This window comes from Pinus tabuliformis, chromosome 4_2 (assembly GCF_031772625.1).
Source record: "Pinus tabuliformis cultivar Carrire ecotype Pingquan chromosome 4_2, CPIR1, whole genome shotgun sequence".
In the NCBI taxonomy this organism is placed as follows: domain Eukaryota; kingdom Viridiplantae; phylum Streptophyta; class Pinopsida; order Pinales; family Pinaceae; genus Pinus; species Pinus tabuliformis.
The window spans coordinates 1,073,164,607-1,073,191,851 of record NC_142304.1 but is presented as its reverse complement, the minus strand read 5'-3'; the positions used below and the strand labels follow the sequence as shown (position 1 = coordinate 1,073,191,851).

At 37.2% G+C, this 27,245-nt stretch overlaps 1 protein-coding gene across 1 annotated transcript; it reads right to left on the bottom strand.

Annotated features, from left to right (window-relative positions):
• Positions 1–21,150: 21,150 nt before the first annotated feature.
• Positions 21,151–24,333, bottom strand: LOC149173360 (uncharacterized). The gene is made up of 2 exons (XM_089426671.1): positions 21,625–24,333; positions 21,151–21,482 (listed from the first exon to the last, which is right to left on the bottom strand). The coding sequence occupies exons 1-2, from the start codon at positions 24,302–24,304 to the stop codon at positions 21,151–21,153; spliced, it is 3,012 nt and encodes a 1,003-aa protein (XP_089282797.1). The 5' UTR covers positions 24,305–24,333.
• Between the last annotated feature and the right edge of the window lie 2,912 nt (positions 24,334–27,245).

Here is a 27,245-nt window from a genome sequence, read left to right as displayed (position 1 = left end):
TCTTCCTCCCAATTTCAGCCTATATGTCTCTTTTCCTAGCCTTATCTTCTTTAAATTTCTCAAAGCTGGCCAACAAATGCTTCCTAATCTCCCCAATTTCTGGTGAGGTACATGGGGTAATTTGGCCTCTAATCCCTGCCAAGTGTTGTTTCAGCCTATTAATGCCCCCAGGACCTTCCTTAATTTTCCTATGGCAAAATTTGCATTGCATTTGACTATCAACCATTTCAACATATGCCTAAGCAGGATCTCTCGCTCTAGGTGCCATTTTTTGACTAGGAAATGAAAGCAAACAATCTGAAAATGCAAAAAAAAAAAAAACATTGATTTAATGTTCATTTATTTGACAAAAACCACTCTCTAGGCTTTCTAGATATGCACCTAAAATTTAATAAGCAAAAACAGATTTATAGAGGTAAAAAAAATACCTCTAGGCACAAACTACCTCCGCAAGCTTGCTCCAAGAATCAACTCCTCAATGCTGCTCCAAATGGCTGCCCAAGAAGCTCCTCACTCCAGCTACAATGCTCCCCCAAGACTCCTCATTGCTGCTCCAAAAACAAGCTCGAGCACTGCTCACTAACCCTCAAAGAAGTTCTCACTCAAATGCATGAGATTGTTGTGAGAGAATGAGAGCATTTGAGTGTGTTAAATAGGGTTTGGGAGGGGGAAATGGACCCCAAATAACATTTAGCTAATTCATATAACACCTTGGAGTCCAAACCAATCAGAAAACACCTTAAAAATTCATTAAAATAATGTTAAATCGTTGTTTTAATGGGTTACAGACCGATTGTTTGTGACTCGTCTGAGTCAATACGGAAACGACTGACTCGGCCAAACAAGCTGTTTCCTCCACCGAGTCAGTCCTGAGGGCATCGAAATGGACCAACTCGGCTGTTTCTGTTTCGAAATGGTCGTTTTTTAAAACTATGCTATCAGTCAAGAAATCCTAGAAATCCTGAGAAAAGGTATGCCTTCTTGTTGCTTCTAGCTTTACTCATTTAATCTAGTTTTACTTAGTTCCAGATCAGCCATTTGTTGGGTCCCTATAATACTAGTGATTACCCCATTACTATTGTAGTTATACCCCTTATTTATATTGTTGTGCCCCTATTACCCCCATGTTGTTATTTATGTGCCCCATAGAATCCCTCTATTGTTATTTTTGTGGCTTTATATTATTATTGTTAGGTCGGCTGGATTATATTGTGACTCCTTAGACTCCTATATATAGAAAGGAGGTTTTGTCATTTGAATCATCCAAGAATTGTTCATTTTTATGTAATGTAAAGGAGTTTTCCCTCTCGAAGAGGCTGAATTATAAGGCATTGATCTATCTTTTCTATCTTTTCTTGAGCTGGTTTCATAACATTTGGTATCAGAGATGTGGATTCTAGGGTTTCACTGCTCCAAACAGGTCATCGTGGCATTTGCACTATAACTTTTTTTCTATGACGTTTCAGAAGTCGCAAAAAAATCCCATTTGAGAAGAAATCGCACTGAACCTCGGGTCCGAATTTCAGATCTTTTCGTGCGATATTTGCAGAGATATGATCTGAGGAATTTGGTCTTTTTTGCAGACTCCTGAATTACATTCAAAACAGGTGACCTGGGGAAAATATTCATACATTTCTCTCTGGGGATCGGATTGAAATTTCGTCAGAAGTTACAAAAAGAGGACGGACTTTAGTTTCTTGTGTGCATGTTTCAGATCCAAAGGTTGAAACAGTGACTCGTGGCATGTCGTACAAGTTCACTCTACTGAACTAGTCTAGAAGCAAGTCATTGTGGGAGATTTCACATAACTCTTCCTTGGAGAATCTAATTTGGGTCAGACTTGTGGCATTGGAAAGAGAACATAGAAGGCTACTACAGATCACAATTTTAGAACTGGATGATTTGAAATTACAAAGATACATCAGATTCAATATCAGGCTTCTACAAAGTGAAAAAAGGTGTGTAGTTTTTTTTTTTAATTTTTGCGTAAACTTCGTTTAACGGAATTCAAAGGGCATAGTAAAGCATTATTGTCGGTAACTGATGCTCCGAGGAAAGAAAATGCAAACACCTAGTAAGGAACCTGTAATCTCTAGCATGAATCATGAAGAAGAGGAAGAAATGCTACATAATATATCAAAATTACAAGAACAAGTGCAGCAAATGTCACACTCACAAAAGCTAATAGAAGCTAAGATAAATGGCGTAAAATCTAAGATAAATGGAGTGGAATCTAAGATAAAGCGCATGGAAGCTAATATGGATGATTCGAAGACAGATTTTAAGAGAGACATGGCAGATTTGAAGACAGATTTGAAGACAGACATGGCAGATTTGAAGACATATTTGACAAATTTTCTACAAGAAATACTTACTAATGGTGAAAAGGTTGTAAAGGAAACTCATGATGTGAACAAAAATAATGTTAATCATGATTCCATAGACTCTAATGTTGGATCGAAGACCCACCATATTCCAAAAATCGATATGAGGAAGTTTGATGGCAAGGATCCCGCCACATGGATATTACAGATGGAGCAGTTCTTCGATCTCAATAATGTGAAAAACACACAAAAGGTACATATGGCAACTGTGTATTTGGAACCAAATCAGTTTGTATGGTATCAATGGCTTTTTTCTCGTAAAAACATTATCACTTGGGCAATTTTTACGGAAGAATTGATAGCACATTATGAAGATACAAAAAGCAACACTTTTTGTAGCCAATTGATAAGTCTCAAACAAAAAGGTTCAGTAATGGAGCACATTGAGGAGTTCCAAAAATTGAACATAAGGGTAAAAGATATTCCAGAGGAGCATAGGATTGATGTGTTCATAGGGTCTTTAAAGGATAATATCCAACATGATGTTTGCCTTTGGGAACCTGATTCATTAGAGAAGGCATTCAGGTTAGCAAGAAAAATGGGAAGCAAAATTATGGCAACCAGGAAGCATACCACTCACAACTATAAAGACGGAAGTGTTGTTGCCCCTAGTCTTCCACAACCTATAAGGTTGACACCAAAACAATTGGAAGAAAAAAGAGCAAAAGGGCTTTGTTACAGTTGTGATAGCAAATACACTAAAGGTCATAGGTGTGTTGAAAAGAAATTATTCTACATAGATTATGAACAAGAAGAAGGAAAGGAGCAAGAAAGGTCAAAAGAAGAATATATACTCCAGGAACAAAGCCTAGATGAAGAACAAATAAATCCGACCATATCTTGTAATGCATTGGCAGGAATTACCACTCCTCAAACCATCAAGATAGAAGGACAAATCAAGAAGAAAAAGGTAATAGTGTTGATTGATTCAGGAAGCACCCACAATTTTATTCATTGTAGGGTAGCAAAAGAATTGAATTGCTTCCTATATCCAGCACCAGAGTGTCAAGTGATGATTGCAAATGGAGGAACAATAAATTGCTCTGGAAGGTGCCATAATATCAAGCTATCCATGGGAGAATATGTATTGACTAGCCCAATGCTTTCCATTCCAATGGGAGGTGTTGATGTTGTACTAGGAGTCCAATGGCTACAATCCTTGGGTACAATAGCTTTTAATTTTCAAGAACTTTTCATCAAATTTTCTACGGAAGGAAAGGAAGTTGAATTAAGGGGTATTGCAGGGAAACCAGGAAAGATAATCAGCTCTAATGGTATGACAAAGCTTCTAAAAAAGGAGCAAAGAGGTGTAATTGCACAATTATGTTCGCTAGATGTTTCCACATTGGAATCATCTATTTCTCCAGATCTCCAAAAAGTCCTGGACAATCATTCCAAGGTATTTGAGACTCCCAAAGGTCTCCCACCTATGCATGATCATGATCATGCTATTCATCTGATTCCAGGAAGTGTTCCTCCAAACATCAGGCCGTATAAATATCCCTATGTCCAAAAAAGTGAAATTGAACGTATGGTTGCAGAAATGTTAGAGGCTGGTATAATTTAACCAAGTCAAAGTTTTTTCTCTGCTCCAGTAGTATTGGTGCACAAGAAGGATGGATCATGGCGCATGTGTCCGGATTATAGGGAGCTCAACAAGCTCACTATTAAAGATAAGTTCCCCATTCCTGTCATTGATGAATTACTGGATGAATTGCATGGATCAATTTACTTCACCAAGTTGGATCTTCGTTCGGGATATCATCAAATCAGAATGAAGATTGAAGACATTCCGAAAATGGCATTTAGAACTCATGAGGGTCATTATGAATTTTTGGTCATGCCTTTTGGCCTTACCAATGCACCTTCAACATTTCAAGGTTTGATGAATTCAATTTTCAAACCATTCCTTAGAAAATTTGTGTTAGTATTTTTTGATGATATACTAATCTACAGCAAGTCTTGGAAGGATCATGTTGAACATGTTGACAAGGTGCTACAACTATTGGAGGAGAAACAATTATATGCAAAAAGATCCAAATGTTTCTTTGGAGTCTAGGAGGTGGAATATTTGGGTCATATTGTATCTCATGAAGGAGTTAAGGTAGACCCTAGCAAAATTAAAGCCATTAAGGAATGGAAAATCCCCACATCCATAAAGCATCTGCGAGGATTTCTCGGGTTGACAGGGTATTATCGCAAATTTGTTAAGAATTATGGGAGAATAGCAGCACCTCTAACAACATTATTGAAGAAAGATGCATTTTCATGGACTCTGGAAGAAACAAAGGCCTTTGAACATCTTAAAGAGGCAATGTGCCAAGCACCAGTCTTAGCTACACCTGACTTCACAAAAACCTTTATTGTGGAATGTGATGCTTCAGGAAATGGAATTGGTGCTGTTCTAATGCAAGATGAAAGACCCATTGCTTTTGAAATTCGTCCAATCAAGGGAAAGTTTTTAAGCAAAGCTATTTATGAGAAGGAAATGTTGGAAATACTCCATGCACTTAAGAAATGGCAACCCTACCTAATGGGAAGACACTTCAAGGTAAAAAAAGATCATGATAGCCTTAAATACTTTTTAGAACAAATATTATCCTCTGAAGAGCAACAAAAGTGGGTCACAAAGATGTTGGGTTATGACTTTGAAATCATCTACAAAAAAGGGAAGCAAAATGTGGTGGCACATGCACTCTCAAGAAAGGATGAGGATGTGGAAGCATTGTTGTGCGCCATTTCTATTATCCAACCAGATTGGATAAACGAAGCAAGGGAGGAATGGAAGAATGATGAAGAAGTGTGGGCACTTATTCGAAAGCTACAACAGGATTCCAGTACGTCTAATACATTTAGCTGGCAAAATGATTCGTTATGGTACAAAGATCGCTTATACCTCTGTAAGAATTCCCAACTAAAACAAAAGATTCTTATGGAATTGCACACTTCTCCCTTAGGAGGGCACTCAGGATTTTTAAAAACTTACCATAGGGTTAAGAAGGAATTTTTTTGGGATGGCCTTAAATCAGATATTCAAAAGTTTGTGGCAGAATGTTTGGTTTGCCAACAAAATAAAGTTGAAACAATTAAGACACCGGGTCTATTACAACCTTTATCCATTCCAAGCCAACGTTGGGAGGAGGTTTCAATGGATTTTATCACAGGTTTACCCAAGTCTGAGGGAAAGAGTGTAATCATGGTGGTAGTTGACAGACTTACCAAGTATGCACACTTTTGTGCATTATCACATCCATTTAAAGCCAGTACAGTTTCTACTGCATTTATGGAAACAATTCAAAAGCTACATGGAAACCCAAAGATTATTGTAAGTGACAAAGATCCCATTTTCACTGGAAATTTTTGGACAAAATTATTTTCTTGTCTTGGTACTCAGTTAGCTCATAGCTCATCTTATCATCCTCAATCTGATGGACAAACTAAGATAGTAAACAAATGTTTGGAAGGATATCTTCGTTGCTTTGTATCTGATAAACAGACACAATGGGTCAAATGGTTGCCTCTGGCTGAATGGTGGTATAACACTTCCTTCCATACAACAACAAAAATGACCCCATTTATGGCACTTTATGGGTATCAACCACCCTCCATCACATCACATTTAAGAGAAAATTCTAAGGTTCAGGCAGTGGAACATCAACAACAAGTCCTCCAACTCTTAAAGGATAACCTCCTGTTGGCACAAAATAGAATGAAACAACACGCATATCAACATCACAGTGAAAGAAGTTTTGATGTAGGTGATTTGGTATTCCTACCGCTGCAACCATATAAGAAAATGTCCCTAAAGTAAGCTAAGAAGGATAATAAATTATCACCAAAGTATTATGGTCCGTACAAGGTGTTGCAAAAGATTGGTACTATGGCATACAAATTGGAGCTTCCTGTAGCTTCTCGATTGCACCCAGTTTTCCATGTTTCATGTTTAAAGAAGGTTATAGGCGAAAAGCTCCAGTTCAAACAATATTGCCAGAACTTGACGAGGAATGAAAAATTATATTGGAACCGGAAGCAGTCACAGAAACAAGAACTTATCCGCTGAAGATTCCACATGGGAGGATGAGAATTTTATGCAAAAGTATCCATAACTACTCAAGCGTTGAGGACAACACTTTTTTGAAGGAGAGGGGCATGTTGGGTTCCTATAATACTAGTGATTACCCCATTACTATTGTAGTTCTACCCCTTATTTATATTGTTGTGCCCCTATTACCCCCATGTTGTTATTTCTGTGCCCCATAGAATCCCTCTATTGTTATTTTTGTGGCTTTATATTATTATTGTTAGGTCGGCTGGATTATATTGTGACTCCTTAGAATCCTATATATAGAAAGGAGGTTTTGTCATTTGAATCATCCAAGAATTGTTCATTTATGTAATGTAAAGGAGGTTGCCCCCTCGAAGAGGCTGAATTCTAAGGCGTTGATCTATCTTTTCTATCTTTTCTTGAGCTAGTTTCATAACACCATTACATATGTCTCTAATCGATGCTGCTACAGGTGTTCATTGAGGGACTAAAGACGTTTGGAAACATGATCACAAATCTGTTTTTGAGTAGTAGTATCACCTCCCAGATCAATACTTGATCAGTACTCAAAATTCCCTTTTCAAACATGTGCTAGAACTACAAAGGAGTGTCTGACGCCGGTTCATAACAACAGACGATCTGAAGACCCTTTTATTCTCCCACATCGTAGGCACACTAATCCATTCTTGATAGATCCTGAATATCTATTCTTCCAGGTTTATGTCTACGTTCTTCCACTAACAGAAGATAGGTCAGCCCTAAGATAGGTCCGCTTTCCCTTTATGATTTAGATCAACAAATACGAATCTCCAGATTTTCTTGTCTTAAGGTGAATCCTAAGCGCAGGATTACATAACCTGCATGCATATTATGAATCTTTCCCTTATAAAGATTAATCCAATGTTGGTTTGCTGCTTTTCAAAAATTTGATGCCATACCCATTTGTTCACGCTAAACATACTTTCCTCAATGCGCCTCAACAAATGGAAAACAAAATCATGTGCCCATCGCCTCAATAAGCACAGATCAAGTTTATTTCGAGCCCAGCGGCAGTTCCAAGTCTCTGCTCCATTTTTTCACTGAAGATCTGGGAATGTTACAGCCATTTCATATTGATAGCAACAGATTTTTGATGGAAGCATGTGTGGTGCTACCTTACAAACCCTAATTGTACATCTAGAGATTCAAAACTTGAACACTTTGTAAGACCGGCAAATTCTCTAGAAAGGCTCTCTCAACATAACACTCTTTGTTGTAATACTCTTTGTTGTAATAGGAAAATAACATAACACTCTTTGCGGTAATTGGAAAATATCTCCAAACTTTGCAAACAATTTGCGTAGTACCCAGACTATAGATGGAGGTTTCGCCCAAACTTTCCAATAGTAGTGACAATCATACTAAAACCAGGTCTCAAAGTATTTCAACTATGTTTTCTGGGCACAGGGATATTGTGGGGAGACTAAAGAGTCCAAGTGTTTGTCATAATATGTTGGAATTTGACAACGAATTATGTAAATATGAGTAAAAATTGTATTATTTACTGCCAGTTAGTTTTATACTGAAACAACAGTTATATAATGGAGGAAGCTTGTATGAAACTATTGAATGACCCAGAAAATGTAATCATGGAGAATCATTCTTGATGAAATAAAATATTCAATCCCTTGCCCCGTTTCTTTGACACACTTTCAAGGTTTTACCACATAAAATCTTGTGTTTTGCTTGTGTGATTGTATTCGGTTTCCATTCAGTTTCATTTCATTTCTTTCTTGTTTAATTAACCGCTCAAACCAACAATTGGTATCAAAGCATTGAGTTGAGTTTAGTTGAAGAAAACTAGGAGCCCTCAAAGAGAAAGACGCTGCGTTTTTTTTTTTGAAGCAAGCAGTCCTAGAAAAGCCATAAACCATTTTTTGATTAACCGTCGGGGCTTGGAATAGTGAGCCCATGCCCACGCAGAGATCTGCCGCCTGAGAAAGTCGATTAAAAAAATATTTGAGCCCACAGAACTGTTTGAGGAACGTTGTCCAGAGCAGATGTGTTGTTGGGAAAAGTATCTACTCAGAACGCCCCTATCCCACTCTAAGGTGTGACAGTGCCTTAGCAACAAACAAGGAAAACTACTTTCGTATTCTTCTTTATGAAATGTAAACGAAGAGGAAGGATGAACTAACCTGTGTCTTGCGCTAGCCTGTTGATCCAAACGCTCTCCTCTTTGTTTGCTTCCCGCCACCTGTTCCCTTACTTGCCCAGCTTCACCAAGTTCCTGCAAGATCACAGAAGAGGAAAACTACACAAAGACATAGATTTACATTCATAAATAGCTTAGGATCAGATTTAAGCTAAACATGCAAATATAACAAAACATCATTGATACACAAGCATGTAGGAGAAACTCAAATAGTTTTATTGATATAATAAGAAGATCCAGGAGAAGATACAACCAAGTGAGTCCCGATCCAGCATCTACCTCCCAGCAAAGGAATCCCTTCTTCACCTCCAACAAAGCATAAATCACCCAATGCACTAATCTCAATCTCAAAACCAACAACAATTCTCTGCAAAGTACAGAATTCCAGCCTCTGGATCTCTGGGATGAGGGATCCATATATAGATGTAAGCAGAGAGGATGAGTCAGCTTATGTTTTGACTTTTGGCTTCTCTCTGTCAGTTCTTGCTTCCACTTGGAGACTGAGAGCCTCTTACTCATCCTTGGTCGAACTCAATGAGGCAAGTGTCATTGGGGGAGATTCTGGAAGCTTCCATTGTCTGTCCACCTCGCAGAATGACACTGCCATTTGTCATTTCCCGCTCAGCGCACCCTGGTAGTGCATTTAGGTGCATTGCAACGCACCTAGCTAGTGTACTGGGGTGCTATGCAACGCAGGTAGCTAGTGGAGCAGCTGAAATGATCCTGATTTGACTGATTCTGAGTAGTTTCTGGTGGAGAACTTTTGGGAGAAGCTGTAATTGGTTGACCTTGTTCCTCTAGGGGTAGGAACAACACTTTTAGGGACTTTGGATCCCTTGGATTATGGACATTTCATGCTTAAAGATGTAAGGCACAAAAATGTCTATAACAAGTTGTGCTTGCAAGGAGGAGCAAGGAATGTTGTCCCTCCCACCATTATTAACATTGGATGTTGTCGAGGGATTCAACCCACCAGTGTTGTAGGAGAAAGAGGTACGCACCATTTTTTTTGGAAGTCCAAAAGAGGAAGCTTGTGTTGGAGCCCGCTAGTGGTCGAGCCAGACCTCACTGGTGGTTGAGCCATCGTTGGAGAAACTGAAACTACTGGCATGTCCCGCTGATGGTCGTGCTGTCGGACAAAGAAAAACATGTGCCATCGTTGAAGCTGATGGCCTGTTCAGAGCCCAAAATTACGTTAAAGCTTGTTGGCTTTTCTAGAGTCACAGAGCATTCATAGTTGGTGTTGGTTGGTGGGACGCACAATGCCACAGAGCAGTCCAGTGTGTAAATACTACGTAAAGAGGGTTTCTGAAAGAAAAAACCAGCGTTTTTTCTCACTGTGGAGACCAGGCATTTTTTTTCCCAACAAAATTTGTTGAATAAATTCATTGAATTGAAGAAAAAAAAAATGCAGGACACTGAAGTAGGGTTTGTTAAAGGTTTTCTTTAAATTGAAGAACAAAGTTTTTTCCAAGAAAACTGAAATTAAATAAAAGAGATTTTTCAGAAAACTGTTATAGGTTTTTTTCAATAAATTGAAGAAGAAAAAAAAAGGAACTTTTTCTTTTTGAAAGGAACAAAATTCTGAAATTTTCTTTTGTAACAGAAATTGGAGTAGAAAATATTAGAAACCCTAGTTGGAAAACAAAAACCCTAGGAGGAAAGAAATGGCCAAAATGATGAATACAAATTTCGAGGTGGAGAAATTCACCGGCAAGAATAAATTTTCTCTATGGAAACTGAAAGTTAGGGATTCGTTGGTGCAGCAAGGGTTACACAAAGCATTAGATGGGAAGAAGAAGAAACTTGTTGGCATGTCAGATTTGGACTATGAGGACTTGGATGCCCGAGCTCTCAGTACCATCAAGTTATCCCTAGCGGATGAAGTTCTTTTCAATATAGTTGAAAAACCTTTAGCAGCAGGTTTGTGGGGAAAACTTGAAACTTTATTTATGACCAAATCGTTAACCAATAGAGTTTATCTAAAAGGACAATTGTATAGTCTTCGAATGAAGGAGGGTACAAAAATTGCAGAACATCTAAATGTTTTTAATACAATTATTTGCCAATTGTCGGATACGGAAGTTAAAGTTCAGGAAGAAGATAAAGCTATCACCTTGTTGTGTTCCCTGCCCAAGTCATGGGACCACTTCGTTACCTCTATCAGTTTGAGCACAACTGAATCCTTGGAATTTGATTCAGTTGTGGGAGCTCTGTTAGCTAAAGAAGTAAGGAAGAAATCCAATATTGAGACCTCTGCATTAGAAGCCATGGTAGGCAGAGGACGGTCAAAAGAAAGAGGGGAGAAAACAAGGGGCTCTTCCGGTTCTAAATCAAATGGTAAAAAGTGTAAAGCCAAATGCTCGTACTGCAATAAAATTGGACACCTCAAGAATAATTGTTGTAAACAGAAAGAGTCTGAAAATCCAAAGGAAGCAAATCAAGTTGATTCAGGTATGATAGATAAAGTTTTATATGTTGAAGAATTATGTATGATAGATGAAACTTTACCTGTATGTAATGTCTCTCAGAATTTTGAAGATTCGTTGTTAGACACTGGTGATTCTCATCACATGAGTCCACACAGAAATTGGTTTACTTCATATGAAGCTGTAAATGGTAGTTCTGAGTTTATGGGTAATAATGTATCATGTCAGACTGTTGGGATGGGAATATCAGAATTAAAATTTATGATAACACAGTTAGAACATTAACTAGTGTTAGACATGTATCTAAATTGAAGAAAAATTTGATTTCTTTAGGAGTGTTGGATTCGGATGATTATAAGTTTACAGGTCAAAATGGAGTATTGAAAGTCTCAAAAGGCACAATAGTTGTTATGAAAGCAAAAAAGGTCGGAAATCTTTACAGACTCAAAGGAAGTACTCAGGTCAATGAAGCAGTGATTGTGTCAGAGAAAGAAAAAGAAGGTACTCGCCTATGGCATCAGCGATTGGGTCACATGAGCGAGAAAGGTCTTCAGGGACTGATGAACCATAAATTACTTCCTTATTTGAAATCCTTGAAGTTGGATTTCTGTAAACATTGTGTGTATGCAAAACAATGTAAGCAAAGGTTTAAAACTGAAAGTCATAATAGTAAAGAAATTTTGGACTATATTCATTCTGATCTGTGGGGACCATCTCCTGTTGTATCATATGGAGGTGCTTTATATTTCTTAACGTTTATTGATGATTTCTCCTGAAAAGTTTGAGTCTTTATGTTAAAAAAGAACGTTGATGTATTCAATGTCATTAAACAATTTAAAGCAATGGTAGAAAAAAGAACAAGAAAATCAATTAAATGTTTAAGAACCGACAATGGTGGTGAATTTACTTCTCTAGAATTTGAACAACACTGTAATGATGAAGGAATTGTTAGACATAAAACTGTTGTTTATACTCCTCAACGAAAAGGTGTTGCTGAACGTATGATTCAGACTCTTATGGAAAGAGCCAGAAGCATGATCAGCAATGCTACCCTGCAAAAGGAGTTGTGGGCAAAAGCAATATCCACTGCTTGTTATTTAGCTAACAGATCACCTTCAGTAGCAATTAATTGTAAAATTCCTAAAGAAGTTTGGTAAGGTCAGTCTTGTGATTCTTCACATTTAGGGATATTTGGTTGTGATGCTTATGCTCTTATGCCTAAAAATAATTAGATCCAAAATCGAAATGTTATGTCTTTGTTGGGTATGACTATGCGGTGAAATGATACAGGTTGTGGGATCCTACTTCACTGAAGATAGTCATTAGTAGAGATGTAACATTTGATGAAACTTCTCTTTTAAGATCAAATGTTGAAAGAATTGAACAGGAACAGGTATTGCCAAATCAACAAATTCAGTTAGAGACTAGACCTTTTTTCGAAAGTCGAAAGGAATGAGAGACTTCTAAAGGAAAAGGTGATGAAGATACAAAGGAAATTGTGGAAGTTTCTAAACTAGTTCAGCAACCAGTCACTCTAAGAAGTTCTAGAAGGGAAAGAAAAACTCCCAAAAGGTATGAAGATTTTGCTTCGTCTTTTGCTTTGATTACTGAAGATGGGGAACCTTCTTGTTTTCAGGAAGCAGTAGATGATATAGATAGCGAAAAATGGAAACGGATATGGAAGAAGAGATGGATTCCTTAGCCAAGAATAATAACTGGGATCTTGTAAAACTTCCGAAAGGGAGAAGTGTTGTTGGATGCAAATGGGTCTTCAAATTGAAACGGAAAGTTGATGGAAGTATCAAAAGGTATAAGGCGAGGCTAGTAGCAAAAGGGTATTCTCAGGTTGAAGGTATTGACTTTCATGAGATTTTTTCACCAGTTGTAAAACTTGTTTCTATTCATACTGTGTTGGCACTAACTACATTACTTAACCTTGAGTTAGAACAGTTAGATGTTAAAACAACTTTTCTACATGGAGATTTGGATGAAAAAATATATATGGAACAACTAGAAGGTTTTGTACAAGATCGCAGCAGAAGATTAGTTTGCAAGCTCAGGAAATCATTATATGGCCTGAGGCAGTCTCCCAGGCAATGGTACAAGAAGTTTGACTCCTTCATGGTGAGCCAGAACTTTATTAGAAGTGAGTATGATCATTGTGTATACTTCAAGAGTTTCAGTGGCATATTCATTATCTTAGTTTGTATGTTGGCGATATGCTTATTGCAAGCAAAAGCATGGAAGAGATCAACAGGTTAAAGGCTTAGCTCTCTAGGACATTTGATATAAAGGATTTTGGAGCAGCAAAACATATCTTGGGCATGGAGATACATAGAGACAGGAAAAATGGTAAACTTTGGTTATCACAGCAGAAATATGTGGAAAGAGTACTCGAAAAGTTCGGTATGAATAGTGTTAATGTTCCATTAGCTTCCCATTTTAAGCTTTCTTCGGTTTTGAGTCCTAGAACTAATGAAGAAAAGCAGTATATGTCTCGTGTCCCATATGCAAATGTTGTAGGCAACTTAATGTATGCGATGGTATCTACAAAACCTGACATTTCACATGCAGTTGGCATTGTCAGTAGGTTCATGGCAAATCCAGGTGAAGAACTGATGCGGGAGCATTCGGCCAAGGGAAATTATTGTAAATAATAGACATAGGGGGGTCATGCATTTTAAGAATTAATTTCCTAATTAGTATTTTAAGTGTGATTTAAATTAGATATTCTCAAAATAAATAAATAAGAACATGAGTATTCCATGATTCTAGAAGTAAGGGAGAGCTTTTAGGCATAAAAGAAATAGATGTGGATAAGGAGGCTTTTCTGTTTTAAAACAGAGAAAAGATAGAATAAAGCCTCAAGAAGCTTTTTACCATATATGCATGCATGTAAAAGCTTTAGGCTTTTGATACCAATGTTTATTATATATATGAATGTAAACCTACGGGCAAGGAGAGAGCCACCAGAGGAGGCCACTAGTGTTGAGAATCTGGCTTGTGGGAGGAGGCCACTATTGTTGATAATCGGGCCTGTGAGAGAGAAGGCCATCGATGTGGAAAATCTGGCGTGTGTGTGTGCATGTTTGAGACCGAAGTCTCTCAGTGTAAATTATGCTTTTATATTAATATATGCGAGTTTCCTGCTTATATTGGAACGCACGAAGCGCATGGCTCGTGCTGGAAGCGTTATTCCTTGGGAGGTTCCTTTCACTGTGTATCGGCAGTAAATGGTTTTCTGTTAATTGAGTCTATGTTTGCATGTACCTGATAATTGATTATACTGTGAGTTAAAATTGATGAATTTGTATTAGTTCTCCTGCTTGATGCTTGATTTATGCATTCAGGGTAGTTTCCCTTTCACTGTTGCTTCCGTAGGCTCTCTAAGACCTTTTTTATAAATCTCTGTGTATAATTCCATTTACACAGAGGACAAATGCTTTCTTACATAAGCGGAACATTGGCGGACGTGAAATCTTATTAAGATTGGTCCAGACCCATATCGGGTCCGAAACCAAATATCGCATCGGAGAGGGCCTTTGGAACTGTCATGTGCAAGCTCCGAATTACCGGAGCCGAAATATTATAGAAGCCAGCATAAAGGGTCATCGGGTCCGCAGAACCCTTATATCACATCGGAGCAGCGGAGGTAGCGATTAACGAAATCGCCGAAATCTTGACGGACCCGAAATCATTATAGAACAGGTCGTTAAAGGGCATCGGGTCCGCAAGGCTTCAGAACTGTACGTTCCAACAGTGGGATCCGAAATAATATAGAGAGCAGCCTAAAGGAGTGTCGGGTCCGTAGACCCTCCACATTACAAAACCGCCGATACGAATCTGTCGATATACATCGGACTCGAAATCGATATAGAAGGGAGTCTAAAAGTGTGTCGGGTCCGCACTGCGTCGGAGATCAAGGTTTAAGAGTTTATTGCGACCGCCGATAACCGGACCCGCCGATAATCATAAAGGCAGGGATATAAAGTTTGAAGTCCGTGGATGTTAATTGGAGTGGTTTTATAGTGTTTCCCATATATTATATGTGGCTGCGGGGTTAAGCCTTAAGGCATATGTTGTAATGTTTGTGTTGGTTGTATAACGCCACTATTTAATAACGCGGTTGGGCGGCGGCTTCCGATAGTTATACAGGAAGGTTTTAACGTAAGTCCATGGTTATAACAGGCTTATAGCCTAAGGAATGCTTCCGATAGGGCGCTGTGGGTCTTAACCACAGGTCCAAGGGTTGAGAATTATTTAAGAAAGGGGGTTTTGGGCTTATACCCAAATCTCTTTTCATCAAAAACATTGGCAAGCAGTGAAATGGGTGTTTCAGTATTTAAGAGGCACAAGTGATCATTGCATCATCTTTAATGGTAGTGAAGAATCCGTGTGCGGATATGTGGATGCTGATTATGCAGGTGATTTGGACAAAAGGAGATCTACTACAAGTTATGTCTTTACTCTTGCAGGTGGAGCAATTAGTTGGATGTCAAAGCTTCAAGAAACAATTGTGTTGTCCACTACCAAAGCAGAATATATAGCTGCTTCAGATGCCAGTAAAGAAGCAATCTGGTTAAAGGGTCTACTTGATGAGATTGGAAAGACACAGGAAAGAGCGAATGTACTCTGTGACAGTTAGAGTGCTATTCACTTGGTTACAAACCCAGCGTATCACAACAAGACCAAGCACATTGATGTAAGGTATCATTTTCTGAGACATGTGATCGATGGCGGAAAAGTAGCTCTCAAGAAGGTCCATACATGAGAGAATTGTGCAGACATATTCACGAAGCCAGTCATAGTAGAAAAGATGCGATAGTGTTTAGGTTTTCTTGGCTTACAGAAGAGATGATGAATGGGCATGGGCAAGGGATTAGGAAAATTGTTGTCAAGGTGGAGTTTGTTGAAATTTGACAATGAATTATGTAAATATGAGTAAAAACTGTATTAATTACTACCAGTTAGTTTTATACCAAAACCACAGTTATGTAATAGAGGAGACTCGTATAAAACTAGTGAATGCCCGAGAAAATGTAATCATGGATAATCATTCTTGATCAAATAAAAAATCCAATCCCTTTCCCCGTGTATGTTTCCTTGACACACTGTCAAGGTTTTACCACATAAAATCTTGTGTTTTACTTGTGTGATTGTATTCGGTTTCCAATCAGTTTTATTTCATTTCTTTCTTGTTTAATTAACTGCTCAAACCAACACAATAGATACAAGATTAGCCTTAGTGAAATACTGGAAGTTCATGCTTCTCATGTCACGACATGTCTCCCAATTGTTCAATACAATACCCCTAATGAACAGTGAGTCACTGGTGTCTGATCTATGGACATAAACAGAAATCTGATTCACCTGTGTATATTCTCAGCACTTTTGCAACATATTGACAAATGAATATTTCTGAAATGGATTATTCATAGTCTTCATAACTGAAAGAGTTCGTGCTGATAAACAAACAGACCAGAATGTTCTTTGAACCCTATATCCATCTAAAATCCATATGTATCATGTTGTATATCATATCTTATGTTAAAAATCACAAGAGTTACTCTCATGACAGGGCAGAGATAATGGGCCTATTTAAAGCCAATGTCACAGTAATATTTTAAAACATACTTAAGTCTAAATCTTGAACTAATTATAATAATTGTGCTACCAATTTCACACTACAGTGAGAAACAGAGCACAAGAGGAATTAGAGGTTAACTCTGACCTATTACTTAACAGCTAGAAACAGAGCACAAGAGGAATTAGAGATTAACTCTGACCTATTTCCTTACAGCTAGAAACAGAGCACGAGAAGAATTCGAGTTAAGGTTAACTCTGACCTATTGAAGGAATCAGAGTGGCCTAGTGAATGCGAGGATTGAAGACCTAGAATTGATCAGACTGTCTGAAAATCTAAAGCAAGATATGAAGAGCCATGAGAGACGATTTATTAAAATCCTGCAGCAAATTATTTCCAGCAGTCATTACAGGTTACAGAATTCTTGCAAGGATAGAAACTTATCATAGAAGTAGAGAGTTCGAGATAGCTGTCAAGGGTTGAAAAAAGCCCTCATTTGGCATCATATCCTCTGGGTTTGTGGTCAATGAAGAATGAATGGGTGCTAAACCAACCACCATCCATGCATTAAAAGTGCTCAGCATGTATAAGGCATAATTGTTTACATTGATAAAAGAAAGCCCTCATTTGGCATCATATACTCTGGGTTTGTGATCAATGAAGAATGAATGTGTGCTCAACCAACCACCATCCATGCATTACATTCATAAAATTATTCAAAAATAAAGTAGATCCATCCACATATATATATATATATACCCGAAACTACATTGTTGAAACTTTTGAAACACTTTCATTAGATATTTTTATCACCTAAACCTTCATTGTTTGTGATAGAGTCCTAAAGCTCAAGCAAATCTTTCATGTAACTAAGAGGGAGGCCACTATCACCTCACCTTCTTTCTTTTACACTTTAACCCACTTCTCCTCGACTCAAAGGAGGCTTCCCTAGGATAGGATTGCTGAGATTTTAGGCAATTAGAGGAAACATGACATGAAGAGTAAATTCCAACAAAATAGTTTTCAAAGAATTAAGAAAATAAAATGGATAGAAGAATCAGAGGCTAATGTCTTTCTATTGGGCAGTGAGGTCAAATCAAGGCTCATATGGGAGGCTATCCCAATGACGGGAAGAGGAGAATATCGCTGAGACACTCAACCTACTTTCACACTTTGTTGTCTCAAATTGCAGAATTAATGCTAAGGATGTTACTAAACCAGATAACATTCAGTACTTATGGAGATTATATTTTTTTGGAATGAAATATAAATGCATTCAACCAAATCTTGAAAAACAACGCAACATATCCAACATTCCGAAGGTAACATGACAGAAAATGAAGAGCTCTTACTAAGTTGTTACTCCATAAACATATGTCAAAATACCTTAACAACCAGAGAAAAAACAATAAAGATCTAAAAGATTCCTCACCCACTCTAAGGGATTTGTCCACAAATCCAACAATAAAAAATGAGAAAGAGAGGTAGGCCTTCTGGAGACTCATAAGTCCATCTCTTCTTACATTAAAATATGACTATTTTTCTAAATCAATTAATTTCTCTAATAACAAATGAGAAAATAATCTTGAATCTTCCACACAATTATTTTCTCCAAAATAATAATAAACATAACTCCTTCAGAAATAATAATAAAAATGACTCCTTCAGGAAAAAAAAATAGTAAATAGTTTTCCAATCCACTTTTTACTCCCATAAATATTAATATTTTCTAAATCCTTCGTAGATATTAATATTTTCTAGATCCTAGCTCTGCTTCGGCACATAATGATATAATAATGAAATAGCTAGAAAAACTTCATAAAGATGGTTATTCCATTTTTAGGCTTCTCTTTGAATGTTGGGCACTTCCTAACAAATTCCTTCATAAGTGGATTTCATATGTGCCAAAAGGAGGGAAGAAGGTCTGTGTACCTAGTTATAACCGGTCTGTGCTAGTTATAACCACCTCCTGAAACTTGAAAGACAAGATTGCTTTGAGTCTCGACATAGGTGCAAGAAAGGGTTAATGGTGGATACAGCCAATATTCGGAAGTGAGAATTCAACTCATCATTAGCATATGCTCATTAGCTTATTGGATAGTCCTTAATATTTACAAATACTATAAACCTGCACCAGATATAGACATCTTTATTCAAAACTGCATAGGTTGGGAGTTGCTCAACTCGTCTAAATAATTTCTAAATGGGTTTATACTGTGACAAATGCTAATTCGATGCTTGCGATATCCATTGAAAGCTGCTCTTTATGTAATTGAGTTTTGCTGCCAGGAAAAGGACAGAGGACACCTCAATTTTGCCTTCCAACCAGTTCATGGTCTTGCTGTCATATATATAGCCAGAATTAGATTGTTTTCATGCCACATAAGGACAGATTTATTTACAAATGAAGCACAGCTCAGAAGTATGCATGGAAAAAAATTGTAAGTATCCTCTATATGGAGAAATACTACGAAGAAGTTTGCTTTGTTGCTGCTTCTACAGTTTCCCTCACTTCTAGCTTTAGTCATATTAAAAACTTTACTCAGTTCTTGATAGATCCTGAACAAGGCGCACAAGGTTATATATGCGCTCTTCCAATAACAAAATATAGGTTAGCCCTAATGTATGCTGAGATAGGTTGGCCTTCCCTTTATGATTAGATCAACAAATACGAATCTCCAGAATTTCTTTTGTTATGGTGTATCCTGAGCGCGGGATTACAAGACTTTCATGCGTAGGTGAAATTTGCTCTTATAAAGATTGAATCCATTGCTAGTTTGCTGCTCTTACACATTTGATGCCATACCCATTTGTTCATGTTAAATGTACTTTCCTCATTGCGCCTCAACAAATGGCAAACAAATTCATGTGCCCAGCACCTCAATAAGCACAGACCAGGTTTATTTCGAGCCCAGCAGTAGCTCCAAGTTTCTTCTCCAAGATCTGGGATGTTACAACCACTTCTTATTGATAGCAACCGATTTCTGATGCAAGCATGTGTGCTGCTGCCTTAGAAACCCTGACTCTACATCTGGAGATTCAAGACATGACCGACAAATCCTCTAGACCCTCTAGAAAGGCTCTCTCAACATATCACTCACATCACTCTTGCTGGAATAGGAAAATATTTCCAAATTCAGCAGATAATTTTCGTAGTACCCCAGACTGGACATCAAAGTTTCCTTCAAACTTTCCAACAGTAGTGACAATCATGCTAAAATCACATATCCAACTATGTTTTCTTGGGTCCAGGGATATTGTGTGGAGACTACTGAGTCCAAGTATTTGTCACAGTAGACACAAGATTAGCCTTAGTGTTTACGGGTTTTTATTTGCAAATCAATTCCAAATACCAAAACTCCAGACACCAGAAATTCATACTTCTCGTGTCTTGACCATATCTCCCAATTCTCAAATGCAACGCTCCTGATGAACATCACATTACTGGGATCCAATCTATTGATATAAACAGAAATATGATTCACCTATGTATATTCTCAGCACTTTTGTTCCATATTAACAAATGAATATTTCTGAAATGGATTATTCATAGTGTTTGCCCCTGAAAGAGTTCATACTGATTAACAAACTGAACCCCCAAATACATCTAAAATCCATATCTATCAAGTTGCAAATCATATCTTGTGTAGAGTTACCTTCATGGAATATAAGAGATAACAGACCTATCTAAAACATATGTCACAATAATATTTTAAAACATAATTCAAGTCCAAACCTTGAACTAATTATAATAATTTTGCTATAGATTTCAACTTACAACTACCTCCTATGGAAATTAGGTGTCCAACCTAATTCTTAATTGTTTTGGGAATAAGGTAGAACTGTGTCTTGTATAGATTGATATTTTGATATAATTGTGGCCTCATAGTGCTAGTGTAAAAGAGGAATATGTAAAAAATAGTCTAAGCTTCATTTTTGTCAACATGCTCATGTTTCATGAATGCTTGTGGAAACAAAATTGCTGACCTGTTCTTTAATCCTTTAAAACAAATACAAAACCTTTGGTGTATCTATGTGCCCTGAACATTTGCATTTTACTATAAATGTAGAAGAATGTTGAACAATAAGATTGATACAAATAAAGTTTTTCAAAAATAAGGATGGGGATTTTATAGTTGAAACATTTACAAGACACCATTTATGGCATATTTCACTTTATTGTTCATGCTCATGGACCCAAAAAGTTACAATAGGCATGCCACATAAAGGAGAGGGGAATAGAACTACAAATAAGCTGCATATAGAAGGAAAGAAGAATAAGCCTTGAACTAGATGGAACTAATGACAAAGGACTCAAATTACTTTATGGTTCAGTTAAATTACTGACAATGGATCAAATTACTTCATGGTTCAATAATTCAATCACTACTCCTTTACAATAAACTAGAAGAACTTTGGCCTTCACCAATTTTGTTATGAGTAGTACTTGTACTTCCTAGTAAATGTGATATTTCTGATTGAAATTTTGGAATCCCTGTAGCTCCCAAAAAAGTCTATTTGATGCTTTGCAATGTACTAACAATGTCCATCATAGTAGGTCGTGCTTCAGGAGATTCTTTTGTGCAGAGGAAACCCATGCTTATGAGTTGACTAAGGCAATTCAACTCCTTATCTTGTATAGTGCTCATACATTTCCTCCTCAATAGACTCCCATCGACCATGGCTTTTACTCGGTTTAGAAAATCACTACCATCCCATTTCCACAAGTTCATTCCTTCCACAAAGATGTTGTCTGTGGGCTTATTTCTAGTCAAAATCTCCAACAACACTATTCCGTAGCTATAAACATCACCTTTTGTTGTGGGACGTCCACCCAATCCATATTCTACATTGAAACATTCTCATCGTAAGTTTTATAATATACAAATTTAAATAAAAACAAGACATTGCCAACATTGCTTAGTATGATATCTAGTTCATATAATATCTAACATTTTTTTTGATATGCTATTTAGTTCACATAATACCTGGAGGAATGTAGCCTATTGACCCTTTGAGTGCATGTGTTGAAGTGATCTCTGAATCCTTCAAATTTGCAAAACGTATACTAGCAATGCCAAAGTCTGTTAAATATGTTGTCATATCTTCATCCAGAAGCACATTGCTAGGTTTCAAATCACAATGGAGCACTTGCACGAAACAATGGTGATGGAGATATGCCATGCCTTGTGCGATATCTATTGCTATATTCAACCTTTGAAACAAGCTCAAATTACTTTCTTCTTGGCCATTAGGATATAAACACTTCTCTAAGCTTCCATTTTGCATTAATGGAAATATCAAAGCTTTCATTTGGAGGTCTGAATAACATGTTATGATTCTAATCAAATTTCGGTGCCTAACTTTACCCAAAACTTTGCATTCCTTGTCAAAACCCTTGTCGGCCCCCTCATTTTCCAAATTGAGAAGCTTGATAGCAACAATTGTGCCATCATTTAGAACCCCTTTGTACACTTTTCCAAAACTACCAACTCCTAACAAGTTGGCATCATTAAATTCATTTGTTGCACTCATGATCTCTCCATATGAAATTCTTCGATGCCCCATAGTGAAGGATGTCTGGACCTGTGTATGAGTATGTTTCTTGTGATTTTGAATCCCCAAGATTCCCAAAAGCAAGCACAATACAACAATCACTGCAACAACAACCATAGGTATGATAACTCTTTTTGTATGCCAAACATTTTGATGTTTGTGAGCATAGCATGGTGGCAGACTTACCCAAGGTCCACACAGATCAGGATTTCCCATGAATGCCATGGCACCAAGCTTTTTGAAAATTCCTCCTTTAGGGACTTCTCCTGACAATTTGTTGAAAGAAAAATTACAATGGCGGAGCATTTTGAGCTTTTCCAATGACGAGGGTATTCCACCTGATAAATTATTGTAGGATAAATCCATGTCATCAAGACTTTGAAGTTCATTGAGTGTAATTGGAATCGGACCTTCAAGGGCATTGCGGGAAAGATTGAGGTACTCTAGTTCATTGCAGCTTTGGAGTGTACTTGGAATGTTGCCAGTTAATTGATTTGCAGAAATATCTATAGCTTGAAGCATAGTCATCTTGTTTAATCCTAAAGGCACAGGTCCATGTAATAAATTGTTTGAAAGGTTGAGATAAAAAGCTAAATTTTCAAGGGCTGCAAATTCTGGAGGTATTTTCCCAGTGAGCTTGTTGTATGATAGGTCTAGACTTAGTAAATTCACACATTTCCCTAGATCCACAGGTATATTACCTGATAATTGATTATATGAAAGATATAGATATCTTAGTTGTTGGAGGTTGGCAATAGAATCCGGGATTCTTCCATTAAAATTATTTTGAAATAGATTTAAATACCCTAAGCTTTTGAGTTGCCCAATATTGGAAGGGATGTTTCCTTGTAAATAATTGGACGAGATATCTATTAATTGCAAGTTTTGAAGGGTATTAAGTGTTAAAGGGATAGGCCCTGTAAAATTGTTCGAGTCTAAAATAAGCTCTAATAAACTAGTTAAGTTTCCAACCTGTGGAGGTATTTCTCCTGTTAATTCATTTTCTTCCAAGTTTAAGTACGATAATTTTGTAGGTAGATGGCCTATAGAAAAGGGCAAACGTCCCTTAAAACCATTACGAAATAAATAAATCCTTAGTAAGTTAGAACAATTACTAAGAGAAGTAAGAATGGGCAAGCTAGCCGTGTTGCCACTAACCAGGTTATTACCGCCTAAGTTAAGCCATTTGAGCTGCGTCAGCTTACCGAACTCCATGGGCACTACTCCGCTGAGCTGGTTATACGGTAAGCTGACAAGTTGGAGCTTCGTACAATTGGAAAGGGAAGCAGGAATGATGCCACTCAAGTTACTATCTGCCATATAGAGTTTCGTCAACTGGGTGTTCTTGTTCTTGCCAAACAAGTCGGTGGGAATGTGGCCAGTCAAGTGATTTGAACTTATAGAGAATACTTGAAGATTGGTGCAATTAGACCAGGAAGATGGGATATGTCCTGTGAGATCGTTCTTATTCATAATCATAGTCTTCACCTGGCTTAGCATACCCAATTCGTAGGGAAGGTTGCCACGAAGGTTGTTTAAACCCAGGTCTATTTCCTCCAGAGAGGATATGTTTCCCAAACAGGCCGGGATTGTACTCGTGAGATTGTTAGTGTTCATAGAGATTTTCTGTAAACTACGGCAGCGACCGAGAGTAGGCGGAATAGAACCTTGGAGGTTATTCCGACCTAGGGAAAGTGTGTTTAAGCGAAGCAAATTTCCCAAATGATAGGGAATATGACCATGAAAACCGTTATTGCTAAGGTCGAGAATTCTGAGAAAGGAGAGATTGCCGAGCAGAGGAGAGATTGTACCTTGTAATCCCATGCTTGAAACATTGAGAGAAACCACTCTCTGTCTGCGCCGACTGCATTTGACACCCGTCCACTCACAGAAGGAAACGTGTGGTTTCCAAGAAGTGGGCAATGATTGCCATGGATCATATGTGATGGCAGACATGAATCCAAGCAGAGCTTCTTCATCAGAAGCATTGCTGAGATGAGGATGCCCACGAACGGCGGAAAATAGGTGGGGAGTGACAGACAGAATGAAATAAAAGGAGAGAGGCAATCTCCTAACAAAGAAGAGAAGTGAAGAAACGTGAAGGATCTCCATCCCTTAATGGAAGAGAATGTTTTCTGAAGTATAACAATGAGGAAGAATGGGTTGATCTACTTAAATAGAACGGAGTTCAATTTAAAATTATAAAATTAAAACGATACATAAACTTAAAGATGAATACGTATCTTTCAATAAAAAATACGTATTTGATTTAACTACGATAAAAAAATACATATTTGATTTAACTACGATAAAGAATACGTATATTGATTTAACGACGACGACAATAAATAATGCATGGTGAATACTCAATCAACCATTGACGTCATGCTCATGCTTGTGAGCCACATCGACCATTTTCCTTAACTTATTGTGTTCCTAACGCCTGAATTTGAAGAGGCAATATAATCTCCTCGATATGTTATTTTTTACTACAGTCACCACTCGTGAACATTTGCATTTGTTTTTTCTCATACATTTTCTTTTTAATTTTTTCTCTTTTTAAAACACATTTTTGTTTAACGTAAATGTAAATTCAGTGAGGTGATACTAAATATTTATCGACCATGCAAATTACACGATTTAGCATGTACTTTTTTGTTGTTGTGTGTGGTATCAAATGTGTCGAGTGGTCTAAATGAGGACGAGGATGCATCACATAGTCGATATGGGATGATTAGTGATTTTGGTTTATTTAGTACTTGTAGTGGATCTGATCATGGTTGTGGTTGTAGTTGCACTGTATTTAATGTAAAATTTTATTTTAATTATGGATACAAACTATTTCAATTCACATACCAAAAAAAAGTAAGATATAGATGTTATAAATTTTCATTTAAGACAATCTCTTCATTTTCAGTGATTTTGGTTTATTTAGTACTTCTAGGGGGATTTGGTCATGGTTGCGATGTATTCAATGTAAAACTCTATTTGGTTATGGATACAAACTATTTCAATTCACACACAAAAAAAATGTAAGATATAGATGTTATAATTTTTCATTTAAGACAATCTCTACATTGTTAAAAATATAGATTGTGTTACATTTGAGTCTTGCCACCACTCTTTTTGACATTTGTAGTATTTTTTTGGGATATCCTCAATATATTTTTGGACCACTAATAGATTCAAAAAACTCTCAAAAAGTACCTATTAATTTATCTCTTTCTCTTTTATTTTATTTTATCTTTTAAATTATAACGGAAACTTAAATTTTAGAGATAAGGATTCTTATCACTCTTTGGACCACCAAATCCATTTCTATTTAAGGTGATGTTCCTAGTTACCTACCAATCTACCCAATTTCTTCATAAGCATTAATGGAGCCATGAAAGAAATAATAATTCTCACCACTCTTTTGAACTAATAATCCAATTCTCATACAAGAAAAATTTGCCTCGTACCTACGAATATACCCCATTACTAACCCATCACTACAAAGTTTGAGTGCAGGGGCATTTAATTAGTTTGAATTTTCAAAATGTATACAAGAAATGTGAAAATATATTAAATATGTTGTCATATGTTTGCACAAAAGGACATTGCTAGGTTTCATAATATAATGGATCACTTGCATGAAATAATAGTGATCGAGATATGCATGCCTTATGCAATATCTATTGTTATATTGTAACCTTTGAAACAAACTCAATCAACATTCTTCAGCATTGTTAGGATGTAACCACTTTTGTAGACTTTTGTTAGGCATTAATGGAAATATCAAAGATTTTGTGTGGAGGTCTGAATAAGGCATCCTCATTTCAATTATATATTGGTTCCTAACTTCACCCAAAACATTGCATTCCCTATCAAAACCCTTGTGAACCCCCTCATTTTCCAAATTGAGAACCTTGATAACAACAATTGTGTCATCATTTAGAACCACTTTCAACACTTTCCTAAAAAATTCCAACTCTTAATAAGTTGAAGCCACTAAATTCATTTGTTGCAGTAACGATATCTCCATAGGAAATTATTTTATGCCCCATAGTAAAGGATTCCCCAACCTCTATATGAATATGTCTCTTACCATTTTCATTCCTATAAATAAACAAAATATAATACTCATTGCAACAATGAAAATAGGTACAAGTACTCGTAATAAGATTTCCTTAAAAGTGGTAATGGGGTGCGTGTTGGCTTGGTTTGGGCTGAACCAGATTCGATCTATATTGCGCACCAACAAAACCCTCAATCACTGGCCCTTTCGGCAACGACCTGCAAGCATATCGCAGTCTCATCCAAGGTGACTATGGGAGGATGCACCAAGTTTTTGCAACCTTGAAGGATGTGGAGATGTGGTATTATTATGTTCTTTTATTCTTAACATTCATAAATCACTTTGCCACATTACATTAATCACTTAAGCATATCATATAAAACCATAAACCATCATTGTGCTGAAATCAAATGCAATTGTAATAACAACAACCCTAAAACAAATAATAACCAAATATGCACGTGAAGACACCAAATTACCGTGGTTCACCCCAATGTGGGGCTACATCCACAAGAACTGTTTCTTATATAACGAATCTTTGTACAACAAACAGTTCTTGGCATGTGCACTAAGCTACAGACCCAGGCCTCTGCTACTCAGCTACAGAGCATCGCCTTCTCTACGAAAGTAAAAATCACAATAGTACAACCATAACACTAATCCAGATCATAAAAGATGATTCTCTTCTTGATCCAAGAGGATTTCGTTGATTCAGTTGTATAGGTGTCCAAGTGTTGTTATCAGTGTTCAGTGTCGTTGTCACTTCAGTTCAACTTCGACAGTGTTGGTTATGGATCAGGTTGTTTAGGTAATGTTTATGGTTTTTAGGGCGTTCAGTTGAGATGTTTTAGCACCTGGCTGTCAATTTGTGTTCATCGATAATTCCACCAGGATTGGTTGACGACATGTGTCTTGTCATTCGTCTTCACAGGTTTTGATGTCGACATGGGTGTCGTTGATGGCAAAGGATCGATATGGTTCGGTTGTCGTCGCAAC